General features: G+C 38.1%; 1 protein-coding gene across 1 annotated transcript; it reads left to right on the top strand.

Annotated features, from left to right (window-relative positions):
- Window positions 1-1,252: 1,252 nt before the first annotated feature.
- On the top strand, window positions 1,253-5,707 carry LOC121996246 (polyadenylate-binding protein 2-like). Its single transcript, XM_042550149.1, has 5 exons — window positions 1,253-1,543; window positions 4,318-4,436; window positions 4,521-5,174; window positions 5,252-5,329; window positions 5,398-5,707. Exons 1-5 carry the CDS (start codon window positions 1,306-1,308, stop codon window positions 5,497-5,499), a joined length of 1,191 nt encoding a protein of 396 aa, XP_042406083.1. The 5' UTR covers window positions 1,253-1,305; the 3' UTR covers window positions 5,500-5,707.
- The last annotated feature ends 15,591 nt before the right edge of the window (window positions 5,708-21,298 follow it).

Genomic DNA, 21,298 nt, shown 5'->3' on the forward strand with positions numbered 1-21,298 from the left:
CGGCTTGCCTTCTGACAGACCTATCTTCCCGACCTGTCTGCTTCGATCGGTCTGCCTCTCGCTCGGTCGGTCTGCCTCCTGACAGACCTGTCTTCCCGATCTGTCTGCCTCTCGCTCGGTCGGTTTGCTCTGCCCGACCAACCTCGCGGTCTGCCTGACCTGCCTCTCTGATCTGACGAAGACTTTGCCCGGTCGGCCATACTGCTCGGTCAACCTTTCTGATCTGCTATGTCCGCTCGATCAACACAGTGCAAATTGCCTTCATCACTTGGCAAAAATCATTTAAATTCAACTAATATCCCGAAAAATCTCCGGCAACGTATTGTTTGTAATCCAACAGATTTTTCATTAATACAATATCAACAAGAGAAATTTGGGAAGCACTTGAAGCAAAATATAAAACAGAGGAAGAACGTATGAATTTGTTTTTAATCTCGAAGTATTTTGACTTCAAAATGTTAGATGACATGTCTATCTTACAATAAATTCATGAGTTGCAAGTGACTGTAAACAAGTTAAAAGCAGTAAAAATTTAAGTACCATAAACTTTTCAAGTTGGTGCAATATAATCATTGTAAAATTACCGACATCTTGTAACGGATATCGAAAAAGGATTCATCATAGTTCAGAAGAATTTTCTTTGGAAAATATTTTGAAGCATATTTGAATTGAGGAAGAATAAAGGGGAAGAGACAAGAATGAAGATTCCAGTGAAGGCAAGAGATAAGCTCACGAGTCACGAACCCGCACGGCACCGGCAGCCCTTCATGAGCCCGGCCGTGCATCCGCCTCCCTGCGTCTCCGCTTCCTCGCAATAAACCACATGCCAATGGCGACATCGTCGCCAGAGAACTGCCGTCTTACCAAGGCATCCACCCACTCCGGCGCGGTGCGGGTGGTCTCGCCGTCGTCGCTGGGACGCTTAAGCGCTTCGCCGAATCGCCGGCATGGTGGCGTCGAATCGATCAGCTCGCTGGGTGAATTAATAAAACGTGGCTTGAATCCGGATATCGGGTTACTGGACCCGTTTATTTGTTTTTAGTGATCCGGCGGCCCATACGCAAGACGGGTGCGGACCCATCAGTTTTTGACCCATTAAAAGAATCCGGAACCGTTGGAGGAGGTCAACGGCGGTGCAGTTACCAGTGGGGCTGCCACTCCCGAAGCTTCCATTCCCTCGTCCCTCTTCAACTCCTCTCTCTATATATATGTCTTCCCTCTCACCTCGATCCCCCCAAAAAAATCGATATCCCCCTTTTCATCAGTCGATCTCACAGAACGGTGGAACAAGAATATTAAGGGTAGATGGCGCAGGCTTTGGTCGATCAGCATCCGGCGAACGGGGTGGTCAACGGCGCCGGCGGGAATCCGCCTCCTTTGGCGTCGCTCTTCGTGGGGGACTTGCAGCCAAATGTGACGGAGACGCAATTATTTGAACTTTTCAGACAGATCGGACCTGTCGTGTCGGTGCGCCTCTGCCTGGACTCGAGGACGAACCGCTCTCTCGGCCATGCCTATGTTAACTACAGCAACCCCACGGACGGTGAGCTCATTTCTAGTTTTAACTCAGTTAGTCTATGAAGTATGAGTCACTGTTTAGTTTCTTTATGCTAGATTGCATATTAGTTATGTTGGTTCTTGAAGTTTACAGCAATAGTTTGCGACTCTTGTTTGCTATCTTTTATATTTTCCATCTTCGTTTGTTTTAGTCAGCACTTTATGTTATTTATTGTTGGTTGGTGTGGTTAATCCTGTGGAATGATGTTAAGTCAAAGTTTCCATCTCAAGAATGGGTTTGGAAGATTGCAGTTCTCTGGACAATGCTAATAATGACAGCATCCGTTTGGGAGTTCTCACTAGGCTAAAATAGGATGTCAAATAATTTTCAGGCTCTAGTGAACTATCTTGTTCTTCATGAAATATGAAATAAGGCGCAATAAATTCAATGATGTAAAATGTCCAATTACTTTGTGGCAAGATCCTCTTATATTTAAGAAAGAACTAAGATAGAGTGAAAATTGGTAAGTCATTTTAGAACCCTAGCTAGAGTATCAACAGTCTTGGTTGCTTTTTTGCTTTTCCATTTATCCAATCATAGGTGTTCACATTTCTAGTTATGATTATTTGAAGGATGTGTCTACTAAGAAAAAACAAAATCTGATCATCTCATTCTGTTTGATTAAGTGGAAATGTTAGTAATAGTTAGAAACAGTCTAGTACATAACTGGAAACTCCAATCTTGAATGATACAGCATGAAGTTTCATTGTACGATGATTGCTGTCAATAAAGAAGGATTATGAGTGTTATACCATTTGGGCCATGGAACTCTTTTACTTGAAGTACTTCTACACCTAAGTTGTTATGTTTGGATTCAATGTTATTATCAGCACCTTCGATTGATTTATGTGTTAATTTTATTAGTTTTTATTTTTACTAAATATTTACAAGGACAATAAAGAATCATCAATCATCGATCATGTCGAAGGAGTTCATGCAGGAAATGCTGATTAGAATCATTCTTATCATTGTCCTGATTGATCATCGTTTGTTAATTGCCCATATTATATCTGTGTTTATATAATGTGTAGTTGATGGGAAATTGAGAATATCCATCTCATCATTTGATTTAACACATGAGAATTTGATAATCTAACTTACTGTTTTGAGTTTATCATGGTTCTCAAGATGATCATTTTGTCTTAGTGCACCCTTTATATTCTACACTTCCCTTCTTTGGTGGAAGCTGCCTTCCAAGGAAAAGAAAACAGAAATAAAAAAAACACACTGGTCATATAATGGAACAACAGAGAAAATAGCATGAATGTCATTAACTCATCTAGCAAATCTTTCATAACTTGTTTACAGGATTCAATGCCTGCTCTTGATCCCAACAAGGGATATTATCTTATTTTAGTGAACTTGCCCTTCTGCAACTGGTATTTTGCTTTTTTTCAATATTGTGTAATTCTTGCTTCCACATCCACATCTTCTTTCCAAATTGGCTGAATCTATTGCTGAACATATGTATATATTTTCCTCTTATTGATGGATCATACGAGGAGTAGGGAGTTCCTTGTAGGTGTAAAGGACAATAACCTTCTGATTTGAATAGGTCATGCCACTCATACTGTACATGGCATTTGGCTTCTTTTTGTCACTCTTGCTCTGGTCACCCTTCTGCATCTCCTTAGCTGTATATTAATTTACCTTGGTGGCCCATTACACGGTTAAAAAACTAGTGTAGTTTTGCTTATTGTTCTAGTGTGCTTTATGCTTATTTTTCTTCTTTTGCTTCTAATTGTCTTCTCCTTTCATTCAGTTCATTGCCCTGGTCATGCCCTTTATCAGTCTTTTCCACTTGGCATGATTGCCAAAGTTGCCTTAGATACCTTGGCTCTATAGAGCAATTTGGAGAATCAGATGTTGATTAGATAATAGTTGCCATCCAACATAGCTATTACTAGTAGGTCTGTTGGCCACACATTGCTTCTAAGATGGTAGCAGCTCAAAGTGGTATTACTTTATGAGGGTAACAGTAGTTCATGTTAATGCTTGCTTTATATGCCAGTTTAGTTTAGCAATTTGTTTTATGAATTTACTTAACTCTTGATGGTGAAAAGAAATCCGACACTGCTGTTACCATTTTACCTGTACTCTAATTACCTAAAACAGTGAGCACTGTTATGTAGCATATGCAATTATATTCTGCTTGATATCCATATTATTAACATAGCCTTTAGCACTGTAAAACCTATTTTCCTTTACGCACAATGAAAGGAAAATTCTTGTTTTGATTTTTTTTTCCCTCTCTTAATTATGGGATTCTTGTTTTGTACAGACAAATCTTTCTAGAAATCATTCCACTCAAAGATAGATATTAATCTTTAAGGAGAATTCTGGGTTACTTTTTTTACTGTGTGTGTGTGTGTGTGTATTCTGGGTTAGTTTTTTTTTTACTCTGTGTGTGTGCAGGTTAGGTTGGTCTGTTAGCAAGTTAATTAAATTTGGTCATGTTTGATTAAGCTTATGTATCTTTAGAATCTAGTTTTTATTTTGGTAAATGGTGAATACTGTTGTATTGGTTAATTTCTTGTTGTTTGCTTTTCAAAATTAAACCACTGGAATACTAGTAACAATTGCATTGAATCTATAAAACAATGAGCTATTTTTCTAATGCTTTTATTATGCTCTAATATCCCTTTTGAAGAACTTAATGCATATTCATTGATAATGATCATCATGTTAGAGCATGGATCCAACTTTTAGTTGATAGAAGTTTTTCTTCTTTTGATCTCTGACCATCATTTGATTGACAGCTGCAATGGCTTTGGATGTGCTGAACTTCACTCCTATTCATAATAGGCCCATTCGTATTATGTATTCGATACATGATCCTAGCATTAGTATAAATGGGGCTGCAAATATTTTTATCAAGGTATTAAACAGTTTGTATCACTCAATTTTGTTGCTTCCGACAGCCTTCTTTAGTCTTATTTAATTTGTTTTCTCTTTCCTTTAGAATCTAGATAAAACAATAGGAAACAAAGAACTACATGAGATCTTCTGTTCTTTTGGTAATATCTTGTCCTGCAAGGTAGCTATAGATGCATTTGGCCAGTCAAAAGGCTATGGTTTTGTTCAATTTGAACAAGAAGAGGCTGCACAAAATGCCATTAACAGGCTAAATGGCATGCTTGTGAATGATAAACTGGTTTATGTTGGACCCTTCATACACAAGCAAGAAAGGGAAAGCTCTGCAGACAAGACCAAATTTTGTAATGTCTTTGTCAAAAACCTTTCAGAATCCACTACAAAGGAGGACCTGGAATTTATCTTTGGAAAATATGGGGAAATCACTAGTGCAGTTGTGATGACTTCGGAGGATGGAAAATCTAAGTGCTTTGGATTTGTCAATTTTGAGATGCCAGATGCTGCTGCCCAAGCAGTTCACGAACTTAATGGGCAGAAATTTGATGATGAGTGGTATGTTGGAAAGGCACTGAAAAAATCTGAAAGGGAATTAGATTTAAGGGGAAATTTTCACCTACATGCCAGGGAGGCATTCAATAAGCATCAAGGGATTAACTTATATTTGAAGAACTTTGAAGACAATATTGAAGATGATATGCTGAGAGAATTATTTTCTGGGTTTGGGACAATAACTTCTTGTAAGGTACTTTTTCTATACTGATTTTTTTTCTCAACCTTTACATATCTGTTGGATATGGTTGATATGCAACTGAGTCACAGATTATGCGGGAGCCAAATGGTGCAAGTAAAGGCTTTGGCTTTGTTTCTTTCTCAGCTCCTGAAGAAGCAGCTCGAGCTGTAAGTTCTCCTTTTTTTTTTTGTATTTTGAAAATAGTAAACTGTATCTTCTTTCTGTATTTCATTAGCTGGCAGAGATGAATGGAAAATTAATTGGTGGGAAGCCACTTTTCGTAGCACTTGCACAAGACAAAGCAGAAAGAAAAGCTAAGTTGCAGGTATTCAATTAGATACATAATTGGCTCAGTTGTTAGGATCCTTAATTTAAGCCTACAAATCAAATATGATGCATTTGGGACGGTATTATTATATTTGAATGATATTACTTTCTAGATATTCTATTTAACAGCTCTTGGGTGCTAAACTGCTAAACAAAAGGCAATATGTTCCTTGATTCTTGAATTTAGAATGTCATCCTGATATTCTTGGGTACATTATGTTAATCTGCTTGAAATGAAATTGGTTTTGTACTTGTATGAAAGTTTATTGAATGCGTATAATGTGCCTCTTGATTGCTAAGATAGAAACTCCTTTGAAGGAATGAAGTCTTTGTTTATTTTTCCAGCCAATTCAAATAATACTTTTGTGGTTTTATTATTTAACCTTTAAAACACAAAGTCATTTTATTACTATTGTGTAAAACATGTAGGATTGAGACATGTGGGGATTGAATCATGTGTATTTTTCAAAATCTATCTTTTGCGGCTTTATTTAAAACTGAGTGCGTCGCGGAAGAAAATAAAACACGAGAAGAGACATGAAGACAAACGATTTACTTGGTTTGGAACCTTCAGCGACTCCCACTCCAAGATCCAGATCCCTCGGACCTATCAATGAGTAATCCATTAAATTCTCTTGCGGAACCACCGGAAGAGTAATCCGAATACAAATAACTAGAGGAAGTGTAACAACCCTACACTTCCTTTATTCAACAATAAACAATAGATAATTGCAGCTTAAATTAAAATATACCGACTCGTAGTAAATGGCAGTCGAGGCTTGGAGTCAATGTCGTAGCGTTGTAACAGAGCAACAACACGGTTGGAACAACAGAAGAAATTGTTTGAGCTCATATATGAGTTGTATATGAAATGCTGGTTGAATAGCTCTTTTAAGGAGTGTCGAAGGCGCCTTCAACCTTATTCGAGGCGCCTCCAACCTCAAAAATTATCTCTTAAACTTTGACTTTTATACTCCGACATCTGCGGTCTCTATTTGTGTGAGGGCGCCTCCAAGCTCTGAGGCGCCTCCAATGCATCTAGGAGCCTCCAACGCCTCCAGAGCGCCTTCGCACCACGAAGTCTTATCTGCCAATTTAATCTCCTTGAGGGCGCCTTCGACAAGTTCAGGGCGCCTCCAAGCATCGATCCGAGGCACGTTCGAGCACATCTGAGGAGCCTCAGATACTGTTCAGGCTGATTTTTGCACACGAACTCTTGCAATGCATGTTAGTCTAAATAATAAAAATTAACTTGCAAAACAGAGTTAACACAATAACATAAAATAATTATTAATTAGATCCTATCTTCCGAAGACCATGATCTAGTCATGGTCTCAGCTTAGACTTCTAAAATGGATCTAAGCTGGACCAATGCCTAAAATCTCTGATTGGGACTCGTCTTCACTAGATCACTCTCCTTCAGTGACTTACCTCACTTACCATGCATAATCGCTTGACTTTCCCTTGACCCATCAGGTTTTCTCGCCAGTTGTTAGGTTCATAGACCCAACTGGACTTCGGCCTGTTATTAGGTCTTGCGGATCCAGCCAGACTTCTCTCCAGATATCAGGTCAATCCTTGACCTATCTGGACTATCCACCGGCTATCAGGTCCAACAGACCTAGCTGGATTTCAGCCTGGTGTCAGGTCCTCTAGACTTGTCAAGTCTTGCACACTTAGTAAAAAAATTAGATCACATAACATCTAACTTTAATGCATTTGTCATTCATCAAAACCTAAGTTTGATCATTGGCGCTTACTGTAGAAACAGTCTCCCCTTTTTGATGAAATGATAACCTGGGTTAAAGTTAGAAAAACATACAGAAAGAAATATGAAAATGCAAAATGATATAAGAGACCTAAAATGATTTCGTTGTGTTTATTCTCTTAATCATTTTTAGGGTTTAGTTTTTCTTTTCTTATTTTTTTCTTACTTAAATCCTTACCCTCTCCCTTATATTAGGGTCGATTGATACTAGAGGAGGAGGGGTTGGTGAATTGCTCGTCGCACTCGATTGGCTTATTTCGGTGTTGTTGATATGCGGTGGAAAGAACTCGAAACAAGACTTACAACGCTAACACGTAGATTTACTTGGTATCCACCTCAAGAAGAAGTGACTAATCCAAGGATCCACACGTGACACACACTCCACTAATAAAAACACTCCTTCTCGGTAACTACTGGAGGTGGAGAAACCTCATACAAGACTCACACAACAAGATATACAGGAAGAGCGAAATACAAGCTAATACAATAGCAAATCTTACAAGATTTACCCTAGCTTGCTCTTCTTCTAGTTTGAATACACCTCTTAACTTGTTTGGAAGTGCAACAACACTCCTCTCTAAGCCTCCAATATTTGGTGTGTGTGTGTGAGCTCGGTGGAGAAGAACGCGTGAAGATCGGGATGGAGCTGGCCAAGAAGTGATGAAGAAATCGCTCACCAACGACTTTAACTTGTGCAATGGTCACATCCCAATCGATTGACCAATCGATTGGGGAGACTTGAATCGATCGGCTGGTCGATTTAGAGCGCCTCTGTGCTTTATTGGAAAAGGCTTGAATCGATCGTCCGATCGATTCAACCTTTATCGCGTCGCGCGCGATTTCCAGCTGGCAATCAATCGGCTGATCGATTGGGTTGCTCTTTATCGCAGCACTCTCCCAATCGATCGGTTGATCGATTAGGCTTTGGTTTAATTGATCAGCTGATCGATTGACCACCCTTGACTTGCTTAGCTCAAGCTCAAGGGCCTCCAATTCCAACATTCGGTCAACCGTGACCTGTTGGAACTCCTCATGCCTTGCATCCGGTCAACCTTGACCTGCCGGGATTTCTTCACCAAGTGTCTGGTCAATCCTTTGACCATTTGGACTTTTCTCCTCGTGCCAAGTGTCCGGTCAACCTTGACGCACTTGGACTTACCGTCTCGCGCTAAGTGTCCGGTCCTCCATGACCCACTTGGACTTCCTTCCACTAGATGTCCGGTCACCTTTGACCCATTTGGATTTTCTTGTGCCAAATATCTGGTCACTCCTTTGACCTACTTGGACTTCCCAATACTATGTGTCCGATCAACCTTGACCCACCTGGATTTCCACATGTCCGTCTTCACTCACCAGTTTTTGCATCTGCCTGGCTTCACTCACCAGACTTTCAAATTGCCTGTCTTCACTCACGAGGACTTTCACTTAGTTTCACTCATTAGGATTTTCTCACTGTTTGGCTTTACTCACCAGGACTTTCACCTAGCTTCACTCACTAGGATTTTCCCACTGCTCGGCTTCACTCACCAGGGCTTTCACCTGCCTAACTTCACTCACTAGGTCTTTTACCTGACTTCACTCATCAGGATTTTCCAACTGCCTAACTTCACTCACTAGGTCTTTCCATCTGCCTAATGTCACGCCCTAGAGGAGTCTCTGCCAGACAAAAATCCGGCAACATCTTCCCTGTACGGGTGACAATTGAAGCAATGCATACACACATACACAACATATAGTATATTCATCAGCCCACACGGCTGGAGCATAAATAAAATAGAAACAATATATCACGCAGTTTAATATACTCAGCCTACCCGGTTGGACAAAAATGAAATAAACACAACCACGCAGTTAAATAAAAACAGTCTACACGAATGGAAGTAAACTTAGCGGAAAAACACAAAATGGTACGAATGAAAGACCAGCAAAGTCACTAACAAAACTATTTGTAACGACCATACCAGACTCCAAAATCCACATCAACTTATTGAAACGCAAATACGCAAAGTCACTATACCACTAAACAGAAATAAAACCGAAAAGGGATTGTCCTCGAGTGTGATGTGGGACTGGCAGCCGGGACCCTCCAAGCATCCATGACTCATCTATCTGTTACCTGACGAAAGAAAAACCAGTTTGTGGGGTGGTGAGTACAGGGAACTCAACGGGTATAGGAAAAAATAGTGCATGAACATAACATATAAATAGAGAATAAGCTAACAGTATACAGTCTCATAAAGGGAATAGCAGCTGCTACCATGATGTTAACTTAAGTGTTCATACCTGACGCCATATCCTAGGCTAACAACAGAAGGTCAGGGGTGACACAAACCTGCTATAGTACTGCTATAACTATAAGGTAATATGTAAGATGTGTCCATTTTACCAATAAATATACCAGTGTCTAAACATCTATAACGCGTGTATATCTCAACATAAGTAAGCATATCAGCCTAAGAAACAACAGTAGTATAAACTAGCTACAACAACATAAACTCATAACAGCAACATAAATAAACAATAATAACAGTATATAATAACAGCGTATGCACAGATGGTCACCCCGCCCACTTCTCTGCACCACGACCCCTGTATGGTCGAGAGGCCGAATTGATGACAAGTGTAACACCCAAAAGCCGCCACTACTCTCGAGTGACCGGATGGACAGGTGCTAAGTAGCTATATAGCTACCAAGCAAGAGAGGGTCCCTGCTGCTAGCAACTCCAGCTACCACTATTCATGAGTGACTGGGTGCGGCACGGCAGGACAAGCGACATCTTCTCCAGCTACCACTACCCATGAGTGGCCGAGTGTGCGGCGCGACCCAACGGCTCACTGCCCCACAAGGAAGAAGTGGTCGCCTGCATGCATGCAATGACATGACGCGTACAATGCAGCAGTCATCATATAAACATAAGCAAAAGTCAGGTATAAGGTATGCTAAGGTGGGTATCTCGTATCTGCTAAATATCATTGATAGCAACAAGAGACTGTATGGATATAGAAACGAATATCTCAAAGGTTTTGAATGGAAGTATCAAGCACAGGAAAAATTACGAGTGGAGTCAAGGTAATGCAGTCCTTATCCAAAATAATTCATGCACTAAGTTCAAAGAACTAAAGAATCAAAGTAAGAAGTACCCGTCTTTATATGTAGATCGTGTCAACCGCCTTCAATCAACGTCCTGCACCAGTGCACACAAAATTAGCTATCTTCAAATAAATCAAATAGTTAATACCAATTGTCACACCATCTCCAACCCAGTCCTAGAACAATTGGTAGTCTATCCAATCTGTTGCTAGAAAAATCAAGAGAAACATTACAAGGAAGAAGTGCGTCATCAGGAATCAATCGAGTCTCCTTAGAACAGCAACAAACTTGAACCACATCCCCTTAATCTGAGCCAAAAATCAGAAACCCTTTCCTAAATCTGACCAAAACAGTAACTACCATAAAACAAGAACACAACAGCTAAACACACCATCTAAATGTGACACAGAACCGAACATCATCTCAACCCGAGTACATGAAACCAAACCTAGTACCCTACACCGAAAATCTGTCCACCATATTACGACTAGCTTGAGGGATCTAGAACCCCATTAAAATCGAATGACCTTACCCAAATTCACAGCAGGCATAAGAGGAACAAGATAGAAAACAACAACCTCGATGCCCTAGACATCATCCCGGATTGTATTGTAACCTACGGAAAGAAACATTCATCTTATACTTACAAAGGAAATCTGTTTGCTGGATAGCTCTTATAGGGGCCGGAGGTGGAAGAAACCCGGCTGCGGCGCTAGGACAGGAAGAAGTCGATTGACGCTAGGGCACAAGGAAGGCGGTGCTAGGGGTCGGTTGTGTGGTGCTCGCGCGAGAGGGCCGGTTGTGTGGTGCTCGCGCGAGACCCGACGGCTGCTAGGCGCTCGCAGAAAAGAGGAGATCGCCGCCCGTGTGGCTCGCGTGAGGGAAGAAGAGGCCGGCGGCCGCGTGGTGCTCATGCGCGGGACAGGGAAGAGGCGGGCTGAGCTCGGCGAAGGAGGTGAGTCGCGAGAGGGAGAGGGCTAGGGAAGAGGATCGGCGTTGCGAGAAGCTAGGGCACGGGGCAAATTTAAATTTATATCTTAGGGGCTTTCCAATTAAACCCTAGATCTGTTTCTCAATTAACTCCCACATCCGGGTATTCCAAACAGGCTTTAACTAACTTAACCGATCCACCCCTCTTAAACTCGTCATATGGGTTCCGATTAAATCTAGAAAAGTTTCCAAAAATTCCTAAAAAAGTCCGTTAAGATTATTTCTCAAATAATCTTATTATTTAATTATTATTTGGGTATCGTATTTTACACCTAATCTCCAGTTAGGACATTCCTAGTCAAGTATCTGGTCAAACTTTTGACCTATTTGACTTTTCTTCACATCTAACTGATCAGTCCTAGACCAGAGGGGAATTGTATCAACAATCTCTCCAATCAGACAATTACTCCTGCAATCTCCATATATTGTCAAATATCGAAACCCAAGTATTGAGACTCAAACTTGAGCCAACTCAATGTTGGTTAACCTGGTCAACCTTGACCTAGGGGATATTGCACCAACACCTTAGGCATTCATCGAAAATGAATAAATAAGTTCCATCAAAAGTGTAAAACATGTAAATAAACCAAGTAAACTTGTAAAACACTAAAGGCTTTCAGTCTATTTTGGGGAGGGGTTTTCTAGGAAGGATTTTTTAAAATAATTTTTGAAAGAATTTTTAAAGCTAAAGTAATTTTCAAGACAAATTTTCAAGTATTTTCTAAAAGATTTTTCAAACATAAAAATTTTGCAAGAGTTTTACACAATATTTGTCAAAGTGTTTTTAAAGAAGTGTTTTCAAGCAATATTCAAAGTATGTTCAAATGAAAACTAAGAGTTATGTAAAAGATTTTAAGAGTATTCCTCAAAAGATTTCAAGTAATTTTCATAAAGATTTGGAAAATAATTTTCAAAACGCTTTTCAAACTATTTTTCAAAATAAGTAATTTTTAAAGCAATGTTTAAGGTATTTTCAAATAGGTTTTCAAGGCAATTTTCAAACTAATTTTGAAAACAATTTTTATGTATTTTTGAAAAAATATTTTTCAAAAGAAATTTTCATATAGTTTGCAAAAGTTTTCAAATATTTTTAAAGCATTTTTCAATATAGATCTCCTCTCTTAAGTTGACACTTCATTTCAAACTATTTTTCAAAATAAGTAATTTTTAAAGTAATGTTTAAGGTATTTTCAAATAGGTTTTCAAGGCAATTTTCAAACTAATTTTGAAAATAATTTTTGAAGTATTTTTGAAAAAATATTTTTCAAAAGAAATTTTCATACAGTTTGCAAAAGTTTTCAAATATTTTTAAAACATTTTTCAATACAGATCTTCCTCCTTAAGTTGACACTCCCCTTAACCTGACACCTCTGGTTTTCCTTGTTAGTTACAAGGAGCTCTACCTAAGTGTCTAAGGGACTTAGTGTTAGGAATATTAATTTTCAAAAATATATTATTTTGAAAAGCTAGTTTTTTTTTTAATTAAGGTTAATTAAAATTTTAATTAAGGTTGAATTTTATCCAATTTTAATTAAAGTCAAATTTTAATAAAGGTTTAATTGAAGCAAGTTTTTAATTAAATTAAATGTTTTAAGTTAAATTATGAGTTAATTAAAGTAGAGTTAAGATTTTAATTAATGTTAAAGTTAAGGTTTTAATTAAGGTTTCAGTTAAGCTTTGATTAGATTATAGGTTATGTTAATTGATAATACAATTTGATTAAATTAAGTTAAATTAAATTAAATTAAGGTATTAATTAAAATTAAATTAGAATTCAATTAATACTAATCTAAATTTTCAATTAAGGTTTGATTATTAATTAAAGTTAAATTTATGTTAAATTTTAATTAAATTGAATTGAATTTAGTTTAATTATTTAATAAGTTTAAAGTTTAAATTAAGTAAGTTTTAATTTCCCGTTATTTTTTTTTAAACAATTAAAAACATTTAAAAAAAAATAAAAGAAATTTAAAAATAATTTTTAATACATTTTAAAAAGATTTTAAAAATAATTTTAAATGGATTTAAAAAATAATTTTTAAAAATTTTAAAAAGATTTTTAAAAGAATTTTAAAAATGATTTTTAAAAAGATTTTTAAAAATGATTTTTAAAAAGATTTTTAAATTGATTTTTTATAGGTATTAATTAAAGTTAAATTAGAATTTCAATTATACTAATCTAAATTTTCAGTTAAGGTTTGATTATTAATTAAAGTTAAATATATATTAAATTTTAAGTAAATTGAATTGATTTTAGTTTAATTATTTAATAAAGTTTTAAGTTTAAATTCAGTAAGTTTTAATTTTTCATTATTTTGTTTGTTTTAAAAATTTAAAAATAATTTTTAAAACATTTTAAAAATGTTTTTAAAATAATTTTTAAAATAATTTTTAAATTGATTTTTAAAATATTTTTTAATTGTTTTAAAAGTATTTTTAAAATCATAATTTTTAAAATAATTTTTAAATGGTTTTTTAAAAAGATTTATTCATATGATTTTTTTAAAAAAATTAATTTAATTTTTACTTTTTTCTTATTAATCTCACCCGATATGTATTTTCCTATAGTTGTGTGAGATGATTAGTTTCAAATTTTATTTTGAAAATAGTTTGACGTTGAGTTAGATTCAGGTTTAACAGTCAGTTAATTAAATGTATATTTTAAAAATCAGTTTCTAGGCTGTGGCGAGATATATGAGTCTTCTTGGATATCGGAGTAACGACCACTACTAGATAAAACCTTTTACAGAAATTGGACATTTAATTTGATGTGCCAACCACTTTAGAGCCTTCCCCTGAATCATAGATTTTGTTTTGTTAAGTTTAATTAAACTTGATTAAGGTTTAATTAGTGTTTTAATTAATTGTGGTTTAAGTTCAATTTAAGTTTTTAATTTTGAATTAATTAAGTTGGTTAAATTATCTTTCTTTAAAAAAAGTATATTTAAGTTTTTAATTTTGAATTAATTAAGTTGGTTAAATTATCTTTCTTTAAAAAAGTATATTTAAGATTTAAATTTTCTTTTAATTTTGAATTTGTTAAATTATCTTTGTTTAAAATATTATCTTTAATATTTAACTTTTTATTAGCTTTTATTTTTTAATTTATTAAATTGTTTGAATTATCTTTGTTTAAAAGATTATATTTAATATTTAAGTTTTTATTAATTTTGAATTTTGGATTTGTTAAATTGTTTGAATTATCTCTCTTTGAAGATTTATCTTTAATGTTTAAATTTTTATTAATTTTTAATTTCGAATTTATGAAGGGGAGCCTTGGCGCAACGGTAAAGTTGTTGCCATATGACTAAAAGGTCATGAGTTCGAATCCTGGAAATATTCTCTTGTAAAAAGTAGGGTAAGACTGTGTACAATGGCGGGAGTTTCGTGCATCGGGCTATCCTTTTTTTTAATTTCGAATTTATAAAATTTAATTTTGATTTTATCACAGTGTTTGAATTTATCTTTATATTCACATTTTCTTTGTCTTTTAAATTTATATTATTAGTTAGATTATTTTTATCTACATTATTATCCTTGAAATTTAAATTTTTATTAGTTAAATTTTCTTGGTTTTGATTAGAAATTTCTAGATTGATATTATCTAGAGTATCAAATATTTTATTAAGGTATTTATTAATTTTTATCTAAATCTATTTTCTCATTTTTAAGTTTTAAATTTAAATTTATCTTAATGTTTATGTTGATTAAGTTATTAATTATTTCTGAATTTTTATTTAATTTTAATTTTTCTGAATTAATTAATTTATTTGAATTGATTTGGTTAATGCTTTGTTTGACCAAGTCAAGTTGATACCGATTTGATCAAAATCTTGATTGACTTGATCAAAATATAGATTATTTTTTAGTTTAGAATTTTTAATTAAATTTGAATTATGCAAATCTAGATTATCATGCATGATACTAGGAGTAATTTCGTAATTATCTAAATTATCATATAGATTTTTTTAAATCACTAATGACAAAGATATTTTGGTAAATATTACTAACCTCAGACGTAACCCCTAATTCAGTAAGCTTCTTCGTTGGGTTAGATTCGAGTCTAGATTTGCTTTTAACTTGATTCTCTAGCTCCAACGTCTTTTCGTGAAGTTTGATCAACTGGGTCTAAAGCTCGTATGTATTTTTGTACTTTTCTAGTCTACATATAACATTGTTAGGTAAAATCTTACAAATTAATTTACTTACCTTTTTTTTACAATTCTAAGTCCTGAAAAGACTTTTCAATATCAGTAAATTGTCTAAATTTAGACTTCCTAAGAAGTATTCCATTGCTCGCCTCCGGTAGTTAAAATCTTGATTGTATGGTGGTGGGTCATTGACATTTCGCTCGAGTATTTCTTTGTTCACCATTTTTCAACACTGAAAAAAACACACGAAGATACCAAGACTATGTCTTCGGGTAAATGGTGTGGGAGATAAAGAAATAAGACTCGAGTGGTGTTACACCAATTCAAGAAAAAAATAATAAAATAATAAAATAATGACAAATTTGTCAGAAAAGGTGATTACACCAATTCTGACTCAAATCAAAAATTAAAAATATAAAACAAGAAAAAGGCGTAAGAATATTGTTTACTCAAAAATAATATATATAATTTTTTATTAAAAAAAACTGTGCTCGATTGGTGGTTGCACCAATTCAGAGCGAACTTCGTCTGATACCACTTGTAGAATCGAGGCACGTGAGTGGGGTGAATCACGTGTGTTTTTCAAAATCTATCTTTTTCGGCTTTATAAAAAATTGAGTGCGTAGCGAAAGAAAATAAAACACAAGAGGAGACACGAAGGCACAAATGATTTATTTGGTTCGGAGCCTTAGGCGACTCCTACTCCAAAACCCAGACCCCTCGGACATATCGATGGGTAATCCATTAAATTCTCTTCCGGAACCGTCGGAAGAGTAATCCGAAAACAAATGATCGGAGGAAATGTAACAACCCTACACTTCCTCTATTCAACAATAAACAATAGATAATTGTAGCTTAAATTAATATATACTGACTCGTAGTAAATGACAGTCGAGGCTTGGAGTCGGTGTTGCGGAGTCGGGCTGCAGCGTCGTAGTAGAGCAGCAGCGCGGTCGGAACAATAGAAGAAATTGTTTGAGCTCGTATATGAGTTGTATATAAAGTGATGGTAGAATAGGTTTTTTAAAGAGTGTTGAAGGCGTCTCCAAGCTCATCTGAGGCTCCTCCAACCGTAAAAATTATCTCTTAAACTTCGACTTTGACAAACTCCGACATCGGCGGTCTCTATCTGCACGAGGGTGCCTCTAAGCTCTCTAAGGCGCCTCCAGGGCGCCTCCGTGCCACGAAGTCTTATCCACGGTTCAAAATTTCGTTCCGTGCCGGGCGGAACAGGCGAAACTTACCATTCCGCCCGCACACCAAAATAGGCACCAAACTAGCGACGATTTCGTTGCGTCGCGTGTCACGCGTCACGCGCTACAAGGAATCGCGCGTGCACAAGAAGGAATCGCGTGCGTTTGTCGTCGCAAGACAGTATGGGCAGCGTCGCCAGACGCTTTCGGTGTCGCCGGAAGCATTGCGAGGCGCCTAAAGCATCGTAGGCGCTTGAGGCGTTGCGACTGTAACGACCCGACTCCTGGGTACTAAGCTGTGAGCCGGATCGCTACCTTAACTACTGAAGCTACTGTGCTGTACCGAGCGGAAACTGGGTAAAATAAAACATTACCAAACTATGGTAGTTGCCTCTATTAACACTATGAGAGGGATTTTATATTTAACTACCTTCTAGATATTCATAGCTATGCTGGGGGGGGGGGTGAACTGGAACTTTGGATCGGTCCGTGGAACGATCCACTAACACGCACAGGAACGCTGGCTGGATCGGTCTGCCGACCGATCCAGTGGCTCACTGATCGGTCTGCCGACCGATCCAGTGGCTCACTGATCGGTCGGCTGACCGATCAGTGACCGCTGATTTCGTCCCGAACTCTCTGTTCGCGGATGGAACGGTCGGCTGACCGATCCAGGGAGATACAGTAGGCTACTGTATCCATTTGGATCGGTCGGCTGACTGATCCAGGAGAATAAATGGCACTGGATCGGTCTGCTGACCGATCCAGGCTCTGATAGTCTGAAACGAAATCAGAATTTCTGATTTCCAGCACTGATTTGTGCCCATAATCACATACATAAACTCTAGATACATGAAAAACACTCTAGCATGTAAGTGCTAACATTCTAAACATGATAAACTAAACAAGACATAGTTTACTAAGCTATAACGACTAGTAACAAGACTAAGTTATAAAACTAGACATGTTAAGTACTAAAACTGAGATAAAAGCGTATAGATCCCAAGGATCTTTATTCCAGACCCCTTGCACACACACATCATCGTAGCATCGCCCTCCAGCCTCCGCTAGTCCACTTTTCTTTTACCGGTATCTGCAGTATAAGAAAAGTAGCATCTGTAAGCTAAGAAGCTTAGTAAGAAACCATCTACCTCACAAAAACATGCAACGATGCGATAATGTTTTTAAAACATGCTGTTTGAAAACTGAACTGAGCATGGCAACATGGCATGGCATACAAAAGCATAAACTTGAACTGAAACATGGCATAGCATATAAATTAAACATGCTTCAAACTGAACATGGAATACATATACATCTAAGCGGTCCTAAGAAACTACGCAAACAATGAATAAAAAGGAGAATAAGTCAACACGAAAGATAGTATCCAAACTATATATAATAATATGAAAATACTAAATAACTCACTCGGCGAGATCGCCCAACTGCCGCGATCCCTACGAGACCGGATCGCGATTCAATCCAAGATCGCCTTGGGTTACTCGTTCCTCAACGACTTCTTGTACAGCTCCGGATATCCCAAGTACTCATTTCTAAAGTAAAAAGTATCAATACTGTTTTATTTTACTTTGCTGTTCTAGGTTATCTAAACCTAGAGCTAGGTTATCTGAACCTAGAGGCTACTGTGGGAGCCCACCCAATGGATATCTGATCCATATAGCTGTAATAACTGGTAATAAGCTGAATAAAATGTTTCTAATACATTTTACATGCTGTTAGGACGCCTACTGGTGCATCCTTCTGAACTGGGCATTCTACCGAATGCTTGGTGTGCACTAAAAGCACACCCTAAAACTGAAAACTGTAAAACTACTGAACTAACGCCAAAACTAACAAGCGAGAGCAATTATACTGCAGGTGAGGGGTTTCTTACCTCAATCGCAAGGTTTTCTTACGATTCTATCCGCTAGGTTTTCCGGAAAACTGCTCCGTTCGACGAACCGCTTACGTCCTCGCGTTCCTCTCGCGGAGAAGAACCTTTTTCGTGTTGGAGTCGTCGCTGGAAGATGTTCCCTTGCCCCTTGGCTTGGTGTGCCGTGCGTGAGGAAGAGGAGAAGAAGAGAGGTGCGGCGGTTTTAGGTTTCGGGTGAGGAAAAACTACGGTGAGAAATAATCTAAAACTTCTCACTTAAATCCTTATTTATATTTACTAATTAATTCATCCAAAATCAATTATAAATATAATTGATTCTCTCTTCTTTCAGCACGGCCCTGCTGGGTTCAACTGGTTACTAGCATTATCCCTTACACCATAGGTCTCGGGTTCGATTCCCGCCTAAGCTATTTTGCGGTTCTAATTATTTTTGCTACTTCCGCTACTCGGAAAAATTCCGGAAAAATATCTAAAAATTCCAGAAAAATCATAGAATAATTCTAATGCAAGTTTGAGAATTTTTCGATAATCCCCATACCTTATAAAAGTTCGTTCGAACTTAAAACAATTCTGGGTACTTCTGTCGGGTCTCTGCCTCCCAAGTCGCCTCTGCTGCTGTGTGATTTTGCCAATTGACTTTGACTAATGGTACTTCCTTGTTCCGTAATTTCTACCGCTCGGTCTATTATCCGAATAGGCCGACTGTCATAGCTGAGATCATCACGGACCTAATAACTGGGGCTCAATCACCTAGGTGGCGTCTGGAATATGCTTCTTCAGATGAAGACATGAAATACGTTGTGGACGGTGACATGACATCTCCCGAGGTAGCTCTAGCTCATATGCTACCTTGCCCACTCTCTTCGTGATAAGGTATGGTCCCACATATCCGGGAGCCACTTGCCCTTCTTCCCAAAACGCATGACTCCTTCATGGGAGTTACCACGAGGAAAATTGTATCCCCAATTGAAAACTCTAGGGTGCGTCGTGTATCAAGATAGCTCTTACGGCTCTGTCTTGTCTCTATCCTCGCGAATCTGTATGGCTGTGGTATCTCGCTACTAGATCCATCAAGCTCTAGTTCCTTCTGCTCACCACTCTCATACCAGCAGATTGGTGATCGCACCTCCGCCCATAGAGTGCCTCATAAGGTGCCATGCCGATAGTGGCCGATAGCTGTTGTGTATGCAAATTCTGCTAGACTCGGATATTTGCACCAACTTCCTTGAAATCTAGGGCACAAGCCGGAGCATATCTTCGAGTACCTGATACTCGCTCCGTCCGACCATCCGTCTGAGGATGGAAGGTCTGCTGAATTTTAACCGGGTGCCCATAGTTGACTGTACACACTTCCGAAGTGTGATGTAAATCTCTGTCTCTGTCCGATATAATGGTTCGTGGGACTCCATGCAGCCTGACAACCTTCTTGAGATACAGCTGAGCTAGTTGCTCCATGGAATAGGATATTCTGATAGCTAAGAAGTGGGTGATTTAGTCAACCTGTCGACTATTACCCGGATGACATCAAAACCATTCGTGGTTCGGTAATCCCACTATGAAGTCCATAGAGATATCCTCCACTTCCATTCTGGAATCTGGATCGGCTGCCTGGTCGCCGATGTTCCGCCTTAACCCTCGACGGAGTTAGGCCGGACGATTCTGGCGATATCTCGCTCATCCGTGCCACCAAAATCGTTTCTTTAGATCCGATACATTTTGGTGGAACCAGGATGCATCGCGTAGAGTCTGTGAGCCTCGTCTAAAATCTGTTTTCGTAGTTCCTCCCGATCTGGAACACAAAGTCTGTCACCACAATACACTACCCCACTGGCGGACACTCTGAACTCTCCACTTTCTGATTCTGCTAACCCTTGCTTGATTTTCTGGATTTCAGGATCCTGCTCCTGAGCTGTCTGGATATCATCAAGCAAGGTAGATGCTAAGGACATAGCGGAAAGCTGCCCGACTATAAGCTCGAGACTAAAAGCTGTAATCTCCTTCCTTAGGGGTGGTGACATAGCTGCTAAAGATAATAAGGTAGCACTGGACTTCCTGCTGAGTGCGTCTGCTACCTTATTAGCTTTCCCTGGATGGTAGAGGATATCTATGTCATAATCCTTGACCAGCTCTAACCATCTGCGCTGTCGCATATTCAGATCCTTCTGAGTAAAGAAATACTTCAGACTCTGATGATATGTATACACTCTGCACCGAGCTCCGTATAAATAATGTCTCCAAATCTTGAGAGCGAACACCACTCCTGCAAGCTCAAGGTCGTGAGTAGGATAGTTCCTCTCATAATCCTTGAGTTGTCTAGAGGCATAGGCGATCACCTTGCCCTGCTGCATCAGTACTGCTCCTAATCCCAATTTAGAGGCGTCACTGTAGATGTCGAAGCTGTCTGTGTTTTCTGGTATAGCTAAAATAGGAGCACTGGTCAATCTCCGTTTTAGTTCGCTGAAGCTGTTCTCGCAGTCCTCTGTCCACCGAAATTTCTTGTTCTTCCCGTGAGAGGCATCGGTGGGAGGTTATCCCGAGAAGTCCTCTGAATTTCTGTAGTAGCTCGCTAATCTAAAGCTTGATTTCACCGCGTTCTGGGTCTCTTCCGCCATTTATCGCTTCTATCTTGCTGGGATCTACCATAACACCATCCTTGGAGATGATGTGACTGAGAAAGGCTACCTGGTCTAGCCAAAATTCACATTTCGTGAATTTGGCGTAC

The sequence above is a fragment of the Zingiber officinale genome, chromosome 6A, assembly GCF_018446385.1.
Source record: "Zingiber officinale cultivar Zhangliang chromosome 6A, Zo_v1.1, whole genome shotgun sequence".
NCBI classification, from domain to species: Eukaryota; Viridiplantae; Streptophyta; class Magnoliopsida; order Zingiberales; family Zingiberaceae; genus Zingiber; species Zingiber officinale.